Source organism: Narcine bancroftii, chromosome 4 (genome assembly GCF_036971445.1).
Source record: "Narcine bancroftii isolate sNarBan1 chromosome 4, sNarBan1.hap1, whole genome shotgun sequence".
Classification (NCBI taxonomy): Eukaryota; Metazoa; Chordata; class Chondrichthyes; order Torpediniformes; family Narcinidae; genus Narcine; species Narcine bancroftii.
The window spans coordinates 292,336,625-292,352,884 of NC_091472.1; the positions used below are offsets into that span (position 1 = coordinate 292,336,625).

A 16,260-nucleotide genomic window follows, 5' to 3' on the forward strand; every position below is an offset into this window, starting at 1 on the left:
GTGTTATGTGAACTTTAATCACATGTGAATTGTTTGATTACAAATTTTAAACTGTGGATCACAGGGGCAAACAAAGGAAAAAAAATGTCTTTGTCCCATACATAATGTAAATACAGTACAACTCTAATTATCCAAAATGGTCGGGACCAGGCCCATTTCAGATAAACTTTTTTTTCGGAAAACTGGTCATTTTTTAAAAACTGCCCAGTAGCAAAGGCAAATGACTTGTAACTGTGTTTAAATATTTAAAAAAAACAAGGTAAGGCATTTTAAGCATTAAGATAATATTTAATTCTCACAAAACAAATACTGACCTCCACCGATTACTGACATTTCCCCACTAAGGCCCCGCTCATGCCTGGGAGCTTGAGGTCCATTGCAGCCACCACTGGGAGTCCGAGGTTCACTGCTGCCACTGCCAGGAGTTCAAGGTCTGCTGCTGCTGCGGTCGAGAGCCCAAGGTCCGTTGATGCCAGCACTGGGAGCCTGAGGTCACTGCTGCCGCCCTCCGGGAGCCTGGTGTCCTCGGTCAGTTCGGCTCTGAAAATTTTAAGATAAATGAGGATCTTGGATATCTTTGTTTATCCGAAATTTTTAAAAACATTTCAGTTAACTGAGGATTTCAAGAGAACATTCAGCAATACACAAAACGCTGGAGGAACTCAGCAGGTCAGACAGGATTCATGTAAAGCAACAGTTGGCCAACATTTCATGTTTTAACCCTTCATTAGAATACTAAGAAAGAGGGCAGAAACCTGAATAAAATGGTGGGGGAGAGGAGCATGAGCTGACATGTGATGGATGAATACAGATGGGTTGGGGGACAAAATGGGGAAAATAGTAAGAAGCAAGAGGTGATAGGAGGAAGTTGCAGAGAGGACTTGTTAATGATGCCCAGATAATGAAAAGCAAATTAGCAAGAAAAATCTTTGTTACTAAATTTATTTTATGTTTCATGATTTTTAACTTATTATTTTTATCCATTTCAACTTTGCAATTTACATTGCAAAATACTGTGAACACTTAAAAAAATGAAAGTTGCTTTTGACAACAGATCATTTGAGCAATACTATGAAAGGGACCAGAAGTTCTGCCTGAGGCAAGGTCACCTTGGTCCACAGCCCCTAAAGGGTTTCAGAGTGCATTTCTCTAATGCAACCTTTCCTGAGTTTGATGTAAAGTCATAGACTTGTACAATATAGAAATAGTCTCCACCACATCTGCATATGTGTATTAATACCATTTGCCTGCATAAATTTTGTATTCAACCATTCAAGAATCAGTTCAGATGCCTCTTCAATGTTGTTACTGATCCTGCCTCCTATTGCAAGTCTTTCAAGATACCAATCACTCTATGTGGAAACATTTGCTCCTTATGTACCCTTTAAACTTCCTGCCTCTCTCCTTAAACGCCCCAGAGGAAACAGACACTGACTGTCTACGTTTCTGTGTCTCCCATAATATTGTGTGCCTCTGTCATGTCACCTATCAGCCTTCTTTGCTCCAGAGAAAATAGTCAGTGGATATCCATTCTATTCTTGTAATTTAATCCCTTCAGCAGGCAAAAACCTTGCAAATCTTTTTGGCACCCCTCTAACTTATCGCATCTTTCACATCTATTGTGGCAACCAGAAGCCAGTACTCCAAATATGGCCTAAACATTTTCGACAATTGGAACATGATGTTCCAAATCGTGTACTCAGTACCTCAAATGATCTTGAAAAGAATGCCATGCACATTCTTCACCAGCCTCTTGACCTGTGTTGCAACTTCCAGAGAAGTATGTACCTTGATATCTGTTCAACAACAATCCCCAGGGCCATATCATTCACTATGCATTTCCTGCATTAATTTAACTTCCCAAAATTCATATTTCAGATTCAGATTTATTTATGACATCACATACAATCCTGAGATTCTTTTTCCTGTGGGTGAGGCAGAATTACCACTTATTGACAGTGCAAAATAAAACTGACTCAACATACACATGTAAACAAATAAAGAAATATAAACAAATTGCCTGTGCAGTACAGAGAAAAATAAAATCAATAAAATGCAAAAGTCAGAGCCCTTAAATAAGTCCATGATTGTGTTATTGTTAAGCAGTCTGTTACAAGTCCAGAGGACTCATAAACCCAGCAGCAATTGACCCAATTGTTACTGAAATAGTTTGCTATTTTTGCAAAGGAGGAAAAACCCAACACCCAACCCCAACCAACCAATTTTCCCCTGCAGCCGCTGCAACCGTGTCTGCCTGTCCCGCATCGGACTTGTCAGCCACAAACGAGCCTGCAGCTGACGTGGACATTTACCCCCTCCATAAATCTTCGTTCACGAAGCCAAGCCAAAGAGAAGAGTTTGCTTGAGTTATGAAACCGTGCACATAACGAGTCAATTAGGTACAATTAAAAGTGGTTTTCAAACTTTTTCTTTCCACCCACATACCACCTTAAGCAATCCCTTACTAATCACAGAGCAGCTATGGCAAAGGGTATGTGAATGGGAAAAAAAGGTTGAGAACCACTGGGTTAAAGTAAAATTTGATCAATTACACAAAAAGCAATAATTTCCATAGTATCTCTACTGAAATAGAGATGGATTAAAAATAACTAGGCAAAATAAGTAATTGGGAGTCACGTGATGGAGTAGTGGCCGGTAGGAGAATACCAGCCCTCTCCAGAAAAGAAGAAATAAAGTGAAGAAAATGCAAAGTTCAAGAAAAACAAAACACAACAAATAAAAGATAAAGGTGTGGAGAAAATAAAGAAAATGGCACCCAAGAAGGAAAAAGCAAAAACAACAGGGAAAAAAAAAAGAAAAGACGCCGGAAGAGAAAGGAGAAGGCCTTACCTGCATGAAGAGGCAGTGAGCCGCCATGGAGAGAGGAGCCTGCTCCCCGAGGTTAGTGGCGACCCCGCAGAGTCGCGACCTCCCGACCAAGGGACTGCAAAAATGGCTCTCCAAACCAAACAGAAGTGCGCAACTGCGCACACCAAGGAAAAGGTAAACACCCAACGGGAGGGGGGCCCAGCTATGGAGTGAACTTACACAGCACGACCAGCTTAGAGATGCCTGACAGCAGGGCTCTCAGCTGGAAGAAGATGCAAGCAACAGGAAAGGGAGTGATAAGAAAGGAAAACAGCAACAGGAAGCCCAACAGATATCTAGCCCAAAAGAAGAGGACCAACAACAAGAAGCTAAGCAAAAAACACCCAACAAACTGAGGCAAGCAGCTCAACAAGAAAGTCAGAAGAGACACAGATACAAGGAAGAGAAGTAGAAGACACAGGTGCAGACACAGAAGGAGAAGAAGAAGAAGAAGACCAAGCTCTGCACAGAGGAATAGAAGGTAGAATAGATGGACAGTATATAGATTTTAAAAAATTTCAAGAACAAATGAAAGCATTAAAAGAATGGTTGACATTAGAGTTTAGAGAAATGAAAATAAAAATGAAAAGTACAGAAGAAAAAGTGAGTAGAATAGAGCTGGTCATGACAGAAATAGGGAAAAGATTAGAAAATGTGGAAGAACGAGAAATGACTAGAAATGGAAGTGAATGACTAAAGAAGAAAATTGGAAGACAGTGACAAAAAAGTTAAAGAGTCACAAGAGTTGTTAACTCAGAAAATTGATATGTTGGAAAATGATAGTAGGCGAAACAACATAAAGATAGTGGGCCTAAAGGAAGATGAAGAAGGCACAAATATGAAAGAATTTATAAAAGAATGGATCCCAAAGGTCCTGGGAATGCCAGAAATACAGGAAGGAATGGAAGTAGAAAGGGCACCAGAACACTAGCCCCGAAACCACAGTCACAACAAAAACCAAGATCTGTTTTAGTAGAATTTCTGAGATATACGTCAAGAGAAAATATATTGGAGAGGGCAAGGAATAAAATTAGAGAAGACAAAAAACCATTGGAATACAAGGGTCAAAAAATATTTTTTTACCCAGACATAAGTTTTGAACTCCTAAAGAGGAAAGAGTTTAACACAGCAAATTCAATCCTCTGGAAAAAAGGCTATAAATTTATGTTAAGATATCCAGCTGTGCTTAAAATATTTATCCCGGGGGAGTAAAACAGATTGTTTTCAGATCTGGAGAAAGCATGAGAATTTGCAGAACGCCTGCAGGACATAAAGAGAAATGAAGAGATGTAACAAGAACGAAGAACGATGACAAACTACATAAAAGATGTAAAAATAATGTATAATGCAAAATAAGTAATTAAAATGAAATCATCAACTATCAGAAAATTAAATGGCTAGAGGAGATAGGCAGAATGAGTAATATGCACAAGACATCTTCAACCCTGTTAATTTACTTCTCCCTCCCCTCCCCCCCACCACCATGCACATAATCAACCTTCCACTTCACTAATTTCTATTGTGTTCCCCAATCACTCTGCCCACCAACCCCCTCTTTCTCCTCCCCACTTTTCCCCTCATTCTCCCAACCTCTCTTCCCTCTCTGCCACTCGCTCACCCCACACCCACCCCCTTTCCCTCTCACCTCCTATCTCGCTCCTGCTATCTCCCTCCCCGACACCCCTCTCCTTATCCATCTCTCCCTCCCCCAGCACTGCACCCTTCCCCATCTCTGCTCTTTTTCATCTCCTCACCTCTCACTCCAACTTGACTTTTTTTAAAAATTGGTTGTATCCCGGGTGTATTTATCTGCCCAGTCCACTATTTAGCCACAATTTTTTGTCATATTTTCTTTCTTGTCCTGAATACCTTTGCAAGCAGTGAGCAAAAAAAAAATGGTGGTGCTGCCGGTGCTGCTGTAATGGCAGCGCTACTACTAGTGTGGACCCACAGGGAGCGGAGACACAGTGCTTATCCAGAGTCCAACCACACAGTTCAAATGTTGTCAGCTCCATACAGGCTTTGAACAGCCCGTTAAAGGAGCCAAGAATACTTTTATTTAAAATCCCAGAACCACTGGGTCTGGACCCAAGATGGCGGCGCCTAAGTTCAGCAGCAGCCATGAAGGGTTGCAGACACCAGGGAAGTGGAGGACTGGCACAAGGCAGCAGAAATCCAGGCGACCACTCCCCGCCAAGTCTGAGAAGGAGAAACAGAGGAGATGACCCACGAGATGGTGACCATAGCAATAAACCAATACTGGGTTCTGTAGTTGAAGGACCCACAGAGACAGTGGGCTACTGGTGGCTCGAGGCAAGGAGCCCACGGAGGCTGCGGCCTGCTGGATACAGAAGACAAGGGACTTGCATCAGGCTGTGGAGTGCTGGAGATTGGCTCGAAACTGGCTGAAGGGGGACCAGGTATTGGAACCAGGATGCGAGGGAGTGCCAACGGCATTGAAGGGTTCGCATCTGGAACATGGGTTGCCGATGGTTTGGACTGGACTCTGTGTTGCTGTGGGAGCACCGGAGGCAAATCCACAGACATTTGGTGACATTTTTTTGCTTCTCTTTCTCTTACTCTAAGGCATTTCAGGCTATTTCTGCCAATGGCAAATCTGTCTATCTGACAGCAGACAAAAACAGTTTTGTGTAATCTTGAATTTAGAAAATTTACATTTATTACTTGATTGTTCGCAGTCCGAATGCACTGCTTCCGTACAAATCCTGTTTTTGCTTTGAGCTTGATCATATAGGATGTTGTATAAGCTGCAAGAAATACTGATAAGCACAGATCTTTACATTTCATTAACATTTTTGAAATCTCCAAATGATAACTGTAGAAGTCTGTACTTTCCCCAGAATAAGATTCAACTGAAGTGTTGTTTTTGATCAGGAGCCCTCCAATCATGCAGCTTTAATAAACCAATGAATGCAGGCAGCTAAATGCTAAGGCTAGCTAGTTTATTGCATCACATCTGGTCTGTGAGCAGTTTTCAGCAGAGAAATCCTAGAACCCCCTATTCTTCTCTGCTTCCTCCTCTTTGATTCTCTTAACCCTGTATTTCCCAACACAATGAGCACCTTTCCAATCTTTCACTTTAATTAGACTGATGAAATAAACGTATTTTTGTTGATATTTCAAGATACTGATTTCCAGAAATTTTCAAACATCAGAATAGGTTTTTCACACATATCTGACACCCAGCTACCCAAAAATGTGGTTTACATAATTAGAAACTTGAAAATATTTATGTTGTGATCATGAAACTAAAGGAAGTGTAAAGACTTTAATTTTATATCTTTTTTTAAAAAGGCAGTTAATTTAAAAAATCAGTTAATCTGATTTTATTATACTTTGAACAGACACTTTGGGAGTGTTTTTTTTCCCCCCCAACAATGGCATCATTACAAACAGTTGCTGACCTGATTCTTTCACGCTAACATATGCTTTAGTATCTGACATTTTCTCCTCAATTTTGGATTTAAAAAAAAATTTTGGTGACTGAAACTCTTCTGTGGTAAAATGTCTCTGACACAACTGTGCCTTCAGAGATTAATGAATTGCAGTCACTTTGTCCTTTGTGTGAACCCTATTTTCCTTTCCTATGAAGATGCCATCAAAGCAATGAATGCTGTCGTGAATGTTCATACTTCAGCATCAAAATAAGAAATGAACATATTTTTAAATCTTGTGTATTTGTTTTGTGATGAAGTGATCTTTCCATTTTTATATATATTTTAAAAAACTTTATGACTAAGTCGACAATCCCAATGCACTGGCATTCACTGGGCTGAGCAGCCTGATATCATTCTGCCAGGTGCAGCTTGGGTATAAGTGAGTGTAGAATCTGAGGGGATCTGATGAAAAAATATGGGAAAAAATAGGGATGATTGATGGTTGGTCTCAACTCAGCAGGTGGAAGGGCGATTTGACTCGGTGACTCTAAAAGAAAGGAAGATTTCTTTCTTTTTTCCTCCAATATTTTTATTGGAACATTATCAAATAAATGTTCCATAGGTACATAATAATAAAATAAAGAATGAACAAACCTCATATAGCAATACAAATAGTACTGAAACCTATGTTACATTAAAAAGATAAAAAGAAAACCACTATACAAAATATTGAATTCAATCCCCTCCCTTCAGAGGTTTCTGACTAACACAAACAGTCCACAACTAATAATTAAAAAAAGAAAGGCAAACATTGGTTTCAAAAACCAAAACCTAGTTAATCTTACAAATTTTAAAAGTAACTAAGAAAAGACCCCCATGAAGAAACAAAGTGAAGATTCATTTCGTTAGTGGTGAAGGTTGCTTTCTTAATTTGTATATTTGAAATAGAAGGCTTTTCCAAAATTTCAGAAGGTGGTAAATTAATAAAATATAAATATTAAATGTTTTATTAATGTTTCATAGGGTTTGACCATGAATGATTAATTTCTCATTTAATGTGGTAGAATTTCCAATGATACTGAGAATATTGCCTTTGGACTGTGCCTGGCTTGATTAAAGAGAAGGAAGAGCATGGTCCTGACTTCAATCATCCATTGGGAGAACAGTTCCAAGTTCATTGTTCTGCAGTGCTCTCTTTTTACTGCTGCTACTGCTCTCCTATCATGAAATTAACAACTATCACATCCACTCCCAGGCTTATTGGCTGTCAAAATGTAATTGAAACCAAATGTTTTTGAATGTCTTTGCCAAAGTAATGCTAGTATTAAAAACTGAAATGAATACTGAACTGGAAATTATTAAAATATTAAACATTGGAACACTAAAGAACACCCACTTGAAAACAATGCATTTGAAGTAACTGGATTGTCACGTTAAAAAGTCAATAAACATTTTATCAGCAACCATTTTTTTCCTGCTAATTTCAATGAGGTCACTCTACTTGGTGAGGAGAGCTGGGGATTCTGTTGAAAACTTTGTTGCTCCTTGTTTCTTTCTGGAGACTGAGTGGACAATATTGTAGAAGATGTCCTTGCTGGTTTAAGTAAGCATCGAACTTGTGGACTTCCATGAAAAAATAAGGATAATTCTGGAGTCACAGTAGAAGATCTGTCCTGATATCTTTTCAGCATGCTTTGGTATAATACAATTGGAGAAAAATGCAAACATTCTGTCAAATAATTGAACATCTGGGTTTGAAACCATTCCACTATGAGATTTGAGAATATAGAAATGTATTAATATTTCAAAACAATGTTTTCATTAAAATTTTATTTCAGCAACAAGAACAGGACCCCACAAACTTGTATATCTCCAATCTGCCATTATCAATGGATGAACAAGAACTGGAGAATATGCTAAAACCATACGGACAAGTAATTTCTACACGAATATTGCGAGATTCTAATGGCACAAGTCGTGGAGTTGGTTTTGCAAGGTATTATAGCTACTTTGATTTTAAAAGCTGAATTGCAGGTACACGATCCTTTATCTGGACATCTAAAATCCGGAAATCTCCAAAATCCGGCAAGTGGGGACCGGCGGTCAGGGGTGATGTCCAGGCAGCCAAGGGACCGTGGTCGGGGGAAGCGGCCGGGCGGCCGAGGGACCGGCGATCGGGGGAGGAGTCTGGGCGGCCGAGGGACCGGCGGTTGGGGGTGACATCCAGGTGGCCAAGGGACCGCGGTCGGGGGAGGCGGCCGAGGGACTGTGGTCGGGGGAGGCGGCCGAGGGACTGTGGTCGGGGGAGGCGGCCGAGGGACTGTGGTCGGGGGAGGCGGCCGAGGGACCGGCGGTCGGGGGAGACATCTGGGCGACTGGAAGAGGGTGGGGGTGGACACGGCAGCACAGTTCGAGTGGGCTTTCCGAAATCCAGAACTCTGGATAAAGGATAGTGTACCTGTATACTAAATTGTGGGTTTTTTTAAATTTCTATGTATTTATTGATTAGATCTTTCAACTTCAGAATACATAAAAAATAAGATGACCTTGATTGAGAAGATTTTTAGACTAGGTGAAGAAACAATATGCAAGTTCAATTATTTGGCTTCTACTGTTAAATATTGACCATCAGAATTTTCAATAAGAGGCAAAATAGAAACTAATGACAAAAAAAATATGACTAATATCATAGACATTAGATATCTATTTTACTAGTATTCCAACCCAGGCAAAGAAAAAAAAACTTATTTTATTAGATTGAATATAACTCTATAGCATTGAAACAGAAGGGCAGTGTTGCAAACCGGTACTGTAGTCTGTTTTATACAGGATTTTCCCATTTTCTGTGGTCTTTTGAGTTGAACCAACAGTGATATTATCACTTTGTCACTGCCACAAATATCAGAATTTAAAATGAAATGCATAATGGTACTTTTATTTTTATGTATATATGAGATTATTATTTATTTTGGTGTATACTTTTTGCCATTTCTTTCAAACATGGTGAATGAGGAGCATAATTTATTAATCTTTTAAACAAACTAAAATCATGTATGCTATGTCTCAAATGAGGACTCACTGGGAGTTTGATCCTCCATCCTTTTCATCCTACAAATGTGAATAATATATTGATTATAGTTCAGAACTGTTGAATCTCAATTACATAATATTTTTTTCAATCCTTCTTCAAAGCAGCATTGTTTTATTTAGGAAATGACAGGTCTTCTCATGGATGAGCTGCTGACTGCTAAGTATGAAGCAAGAACTACATATCATCCTGCAGTGTTAATATTGTGTGGCAGCCTGAGTGACATCATTTGTTTCTTCACTCACTGTCTGATTTTTAAGTTTTTTTTTTCTGTTTAAGTAGTTTATTAAGTTTAAGTTTATTATCATCTGATTGTACATATACAACCAGACAAAGCAATACACAGCATTATATAAAAATACAATTTTTGATACATATATGTGTCTACAGTATATATTTTGGAATGATTGACTCAGTTACAGGATACTGTTCACCAATCTTGCAGCATGTGGGAAGATGCTATTTCCCAGCCTGGCAGGCTTGATTTTGATGTTCCTATACCTCCTTCATGATGGTAATGGGCTAAAGATACTGTGTGCCCAATGCAAACAGTCCTCAATAACTCTTTGAGTCCTATTTAAGCAATGCTCACGTAAATGTTGTCCATAGAGGAAAGGAAGACTCAAGTGATTTTTCTCAGCTGTTGTAACAATCCTCTGTACTAATCTGGTCCGATGCTTTGCAGCTATCATACCACATAATGATGAAGCCAGACAGAACACTCTCCATTGTGCTCCTGTAAAATGTTGTCAAGATCGTACTGGTACCCTTGGCTTCCTCAGACTTCTAAGGAAGTACAGGCACTGTTGTTCCTTCCTGGCTAATGAGGAGATGTTTCAGTTCCAGGATATGTCGTCCTTGATATGCACACCAAGAAACTTTGTGCTCTCCATGACAGAATCATTAATGTTCCCTCCTGAAGTTCACAAATCATCTCTTTTGTCTTATCCTCGTTGAGACTCAAGTTATTGTTCTTAGACCATTTGACGAGCCGCCCAACCTCCACTCTGTAAGCTGACATATCATTATTGCCATGGAGGCAAACTACTGTTGTATAATTTGAAACGATGGTTCTTTTTGAAATGAATCTGGCAGTGCAGTTATGCGACAGCAGAGAGCAGAGTAAACAGTAGCAGACAGAGGGCACAATCCTGCAGTGCGCCAATGTTCAGCATGATGGGACTTGGGATTTTACGACTGTTACAGGGTATATAATATTTTAATATGTCTTTAAAAGAGATAGATTATGGAGGTTTAGTGTAGGTGTTACGGAGTCCAGAGGACCCCAAAAACCAGCACCAATAGATATGCACCACAACATAGGGTTACTTAAACAAAAGTAGTTTTTAATTATATTTGAACAAGAAAACAGAATTAAACTCTAACTTAATACTATCAACTTACTTAACCTACCTAACCTACTTAATCCCCCCCTCTAATACTAAGCGCAGGTGTAATGTATATTTAAGATTAGAAAAGTTATTTGGATCACAGTCCAATCTCACTGGTTGCAGGCAATTCTTGTACTGTGCACAGAAGTTAGCATTAACAAAGTTCGCCAAGTCTTTGGTGCTTAACAGGCAAATGGTTACCACTCAGGATGGTTCTTGCTGGTTTTCAGAGAGAGATTCCTTTTCCAGGACATCCGCACCTGATTCCTTCCCAATCAGTATTGCTGATGAAACTTGCCCCCCTCAGGGTTCTCCAGATGATCCTCTTTCTTTCAGGTCATCTTTCCCACCACCAGTCTTCTCCTTCGACCAGGCAGCCTTCCAAAATTTGCCAGCTTGTCCTTGAATTGATTTCTGTCTCCTCTCTTCTCTGTTTCACACCCTCCCTCTCTAAGATCAAAACTGTTCTCCTCTGCCTGCAAAGATCACATGCTCTCCCAGGCAAGCTGTTGTTGATACTTTATTGCCTCCTGCAAAAAGCATTCTGCAAAGTCCTGCAAATCTTCTGTGTTTTAAAGTGTGTGTGTGCAAGCTGCTCTAACAATTCCTCTCAAACCACCTCTAAATACTCTTGTCACTTTGGTAACTTCACAAACACATTATCATTTCACAAAAGACATCTAATTTAAAATGCAAGATCTTTGCTGAAAGAGAGACTTCATGTCCATAGTGATTTTACAGAAACTTTGAAGAATGCCAATGGAAACATCACAAGCAGGTGTTAATTGGACTGATGCTGTAGAGTAAATGGACCTTAAAGCAACAGATGGCCAGACTCAGGAAACTGATTCCGGTGCCAGCAATCTGTCTGGTTGCAGTTTGCTGTTCTAAGAGGGGTCATGCGGTTTTGCAAACAGAGAGAGAGAAAAGACACTTCTGCAGTGGCTTTTGGTGGCTGTAACATTGCAAGCGGACAGGCTTGTTAAAACCCCATTTTGAAGATGGGCTGTGAGTTCTGAGTTCAGCCTGTTGTAAAACCCTTGTAGTCCTTACAAGAGGAAATGGCTGGCTAGAGTGTTTCTCCTGAAATAAGGGAAACAAGAAGAACTCTGTGGTGACCTGGAAGAAGAGATTATCATTTGGAAAACCCATGATGGGACAAGTTTCTTCAGCAAGATACTGAAGTGACTGATAGTGGGAAATCAGTTTGTTTGTGTCCAACGAGCAACAAATCTCTCTTTGAAACCAACTAGAACCTTCCTGACTGGTAACCATTTACCTTTAGGCACGAGAGCCTGGTGAAAATTCATAAATGCTCAATTTTGTGGACAGTATAAGAATTGCCTGATTCTGGTGAACTTGGAGGAACGCGAAGAGAGATTGAAATGTGAATCAAAGAACTTTCCTGAATGTATACACATTACATACACGTGCGCTTAGAATTGAAGGGGGTTAAGTTAATAGTAATAAGTTAAAGTTTGATCCTGTTTTTATGTTAAAGAAAATTAAAAGCAACTTTTGTTTTAAGTAACCATTTGTCTTGGTGAATTTCTATTGCTGCTGGGTTTCGGGGTCCTCTGAACTTATAACACAACCAATCCGACTAACTGTGCTATTTCACTCAACAAGTCCAGAATATGTTTGCAGAGATGTGTGTTGAGTCCCAGTGAGGACAGTTTATCCACCAGCCTTTGAGGAATGAATTTGTTGAATGCTGAGCTGAAGTCAATGAACAACCTGACGTATGAGGCATAATTCTCTCGGTAGTATAGGGTCAAAGCTATAGCATCATCTATGGACCAGTTTAGGTGGTAGGCAAACTGGAATGGATCCAATGTAGCTTGAAGGTGCGAAGTAATCTGGCCCGTATGACATTCCAAGCCAGAGAATCGAAGCAGTCAGGACTCGACAGCTGAATGTAAATCTTTTATTTTTCTTCAACATTTTTGGTTTTGTTTTTCTGTTTATCTTCTGCCACTTTTGCCCTTTTTCATCTCTTCAACCCCTTTTGCTATTTTACATCTGATTTGTTTTTGCTCTCAAACTGCTGATAATGTCAAATCGAGTATAATTACAGAGATGAATAACAGCAGGGATTGGTCTCCCCTTTCTATTAATGTCCAAAAAGTAAAACCTATTTAAAAATCTGCTCACATTATCAGTGGTTTTGAGACCCTCAAAAATTATTTGTTATTGTTAACAGTTCTTGTACCTCTGCCATATACCATCTCCTTCTAACATCATCACCTGTATCCTCTAAAATACTGCTTCATGTCCAGACATTCTTTTCATGTTTAAAAAAATTAAGTCTTCAGTTGCAGATATAATTAAAAGGAAAAAATGTTAACGTCCACTTACTGTCTTTTTTTCAGTCTGAAACAGTTATTAATGCAATTTCAAATAATTTTATAGCTGCACATGAACTTATTAACAGTAATTTGTTTTTCCTTTACTAGGATGGAGTCAACAGAGAAGTGTGAAACAGTCATTGCACATTTTAATGGAAAATTTATTAAAACCATCCCTGGTATCCCTGGTGAGTTTTAATTACCTTTGTTAAACTGATGTAGAGGTTTGGAACAAGTCACTTTGTTGATGACGATGAAGTAACTTGGTTGGTGCCGAGAAAACCTGATATATTGTGGGTTTACTTGTCATAATGTTTCAAAGATTTAGACATGGCGATCCAGAGGAGATGTATAAAGAAGTGAGATGGAGGGGCTGTCAGCAATATGTACAAGGGATTGATGGAGACAGATGTGGGGCCAGGGGTTTGACATAGATAGGTTTTACTTATCAGATTTCAACATCTGCAGGCTCTTGTGTCTCCATTTATCACCTTACAGCCTCTGACTCCACCTCCAACTTTAATCCAGATGCAGAGTCTAATCCTGAAGTATCAACCATCCCTCTGCCTCCACAGATTCTGCCTGACCCTCCAGCAGTTTTTTCTCTGTTCAATTTACAGCATCTTCAGTCTTGTGTCTCTGGTCTTTTTTATAGCTGTGAATGAATGAATGAATGAATGAAGGACAAATACTGGAAATTTGGTGCAGGGCAAAGGACATTGCCCTCTTAATACTTCATAGATACTCAAATAAGGCAGTACTCTGCTGTCTAATATCCTTTTCTGCATATATTTCAAGGGTCTGGGATGCTTTTTAAAATGGTAAATGGGTCAGAGATGGAAAATAACTCAGCTAAGCCTACCATGTCTTTGAAAAATACTTTCATTTAATGCCAGAAAATAGGCTCAATTTTCCTGACCTCAGTGCAGTACATAACAGGGCATGACAGAAGGGCTTGCTTTCCAAAATATCTCACATTGTTCATTTTGTTACTGATGCCATTGAAGTTTAGGTTCTTGTGTGTAGGAGCTCAAACATTTTGAAAAAAACAGAAGAATGGGTTACCACATTGATCAGCTCAGCTTTCTTCAGCTTACATGTCTAATGAATTGCCACGACCTCAGCTTCGAAAGTCAGTAATAGTTATGTCTGCTATTCACTGCTACTGGGGACCTGACTGTCAGTGATGCCTATGTGGACTTGCATATTCCCTTCGAGTTCAGGTTTCCTTTGTGACAGAGTATATAGATATGTTTCTGGGAGATAAATTGGGGCAGGGTTTGTTAGTATAGGTAACATACAAACTTTAAAACAGATCTTATTTAAAATACTGGAGCTCTGCTAATCCTAGACATGCTGGGACTCAGAGTCTTTGCAAAAGCTTTGGAGAGTGCCCAAGAGACTTTACTCATGGATTGTTGTTTACAAAAAGACAACAGATGAAAGAGCTTGTCGGAGCCACTTGCTGTTCTAAAAGGATCATGTGGTTTTGCAAGCAGAGAAAGTCAAACAGGCTTTTCTCTCTGAGACAGAGATCACTTCTACAGTGTTACAGTCAACAGCAGCAGCTGGAACTGGAACAGGACAAGCTGGCAAGCTTGTGGAAAACCCCATTTGGAAGACGGGTTGTGAGTTCTTAGTTCAGCCGGGTTGTGAGTTCTTAGTTCAGCCGGGTCAAAGCCCTTGTGGTTCATGCAAGGGGAGAGGACTGGCTGTGTAGTGTTTCACTTGGAATAAGTGAAGAAGAAAGAACTCTGTGGTGACATGAAAGAAAGAGGTTACCATCTGGAGAACCCTGAGGGGGCAAGTTTCATCGGCAAGACACTAAAGTGGCTGGGTTTCCAATGTACAACAAATCTCTCTCTGAAAACCGACAAGAACCTTCCTGAGCAGTAACCATTTACCTTTCAAGCGCCAAAGCCTGGTGAATTTTATAAATGTTAAATTCTGTGCACAGTATAAGAATTTCCTGTAACCAGTGAACTTGGAGGAATGAGAGGTGAGATTGGATGTGAATCAAATAACTTTTCTGAACTTACACAAACATTACATACACATGTGCTTAGAATTAGAAGGGGGTTAAATTAGGTTAGTTAAGTCAATAGTGATAAGTTAAAGTGTGATTCTGTTTTCATGTTTAAAGATAATTAAAAACAACTTTTGTTTAAGTAACCATTTGTCTTGGTGAATATCTATTGCTGCTGGGATTTGAGTTCCTCTGGGCTCATAATACCTTCCACATCCCAGAAAGGTGTAGACTTTAGAGTATTTAATGTACTAAGATTTAAAGGACATGTGTGAGGAAAACAAATTCCATTTGTTCAGGAAGACAAGAAGGAATGTGGGACCAATAGGATTGCTATCCTTGGAACCAGCAGAAACACAGTGGATTCTATTGGCTGCCTTCTATGTTATTATAAATACATTTTTAAAAAACACATCTATGTGATCCTTCTTTACTATTGCTAATCATGCAAGGCTTCTGTCCAACCAACCAGTGTTATTGTGGTCTCTGATAGCTTAGTCTGTCTTTATGTTTCAAATCAAATTATAAGACATCCTGGTCACTCTGTTCAGTGCATCTTGTTCAGGATAGTTGCAAATGCAAAGTAAATAAATATTCTGTTCAGGCAGTGTATGGAACAAATGATGAAGGACTTCATCCTCACCTTAGGATCCTCCAGGAACTAATTGTTTCAGATATGGATGCAGTACAACAAAAAAAATAACTGGGAGAAAGAACAGTTAGCATACAAAGAGAACATACAAAGAAGGAAAGACAGTTAAGGTGCAAGAGTTCTGATCAGTGGTCATTGAGGTTGAAATTTCCCTTTCTTAAAACCTATGTTTCTTAATCTGTAGGATCTCCATTTCTGTATGTTTTAAATTTATTTGCCACATTATTACCTGGTACAGGGCAAAAGGTTTTTCTATGAGCAGTTTATCAAGTCAACAGCCATGTTGTTTAGAAGGGAAAGAGCACAATTACAGTGTATAGAGTTCTAATGAAGAACAGCAAAGCAAAGGAGGCATGAAAGCACTGTTATGAGATTCATTCAGGAGCCCCATAGCTACAAGGAAGTAGCAGGGAGAGGAAAATATATCTCAAGTGTGAAAGGTCCTCAATATGTCGGTTGCTGTGTTGGCTATTGAGAGATGTAGATGGA

General features: G+C 39.4%; 1 protein-coding gene across 10 annotated transcripts in view; it reads left to right on the plus strand.

Moving 5' to 3' along the window:
- Window positions 1-16,260, plus strand: part of rbms1a (RNA binding motif, single stranded interacting protein 1a) — a 309,299-nt gene that overhangs the window by 267,521 nt on the left and 25,518 nt on the right. For 7 of the 10 annotated variants that reach the window (XM_069935379.1, XM_069935377.1, XM_069935378.1 and 4 more), the window contains 3 exons: window positions 346-528; window positions 8,105-8,262; window positions 13,202-13,281. In XM_069935379.1, the coding sequence (XP_069791480.1) occupies window positions 346-528; window positions 8,105-8,262; window positions 13,202-13,281 (421 nt within the window). The remainder of the gene's footprint in view (window positions 1-345; window positions 529-8,104; window positions 8,263-13,201; window positions 13,282-16,260) is intronic. The other 3 variants (XM_069935380.1, XM_069935382.1, XM_069935386.1) reach the window with 1 other exon arrangement.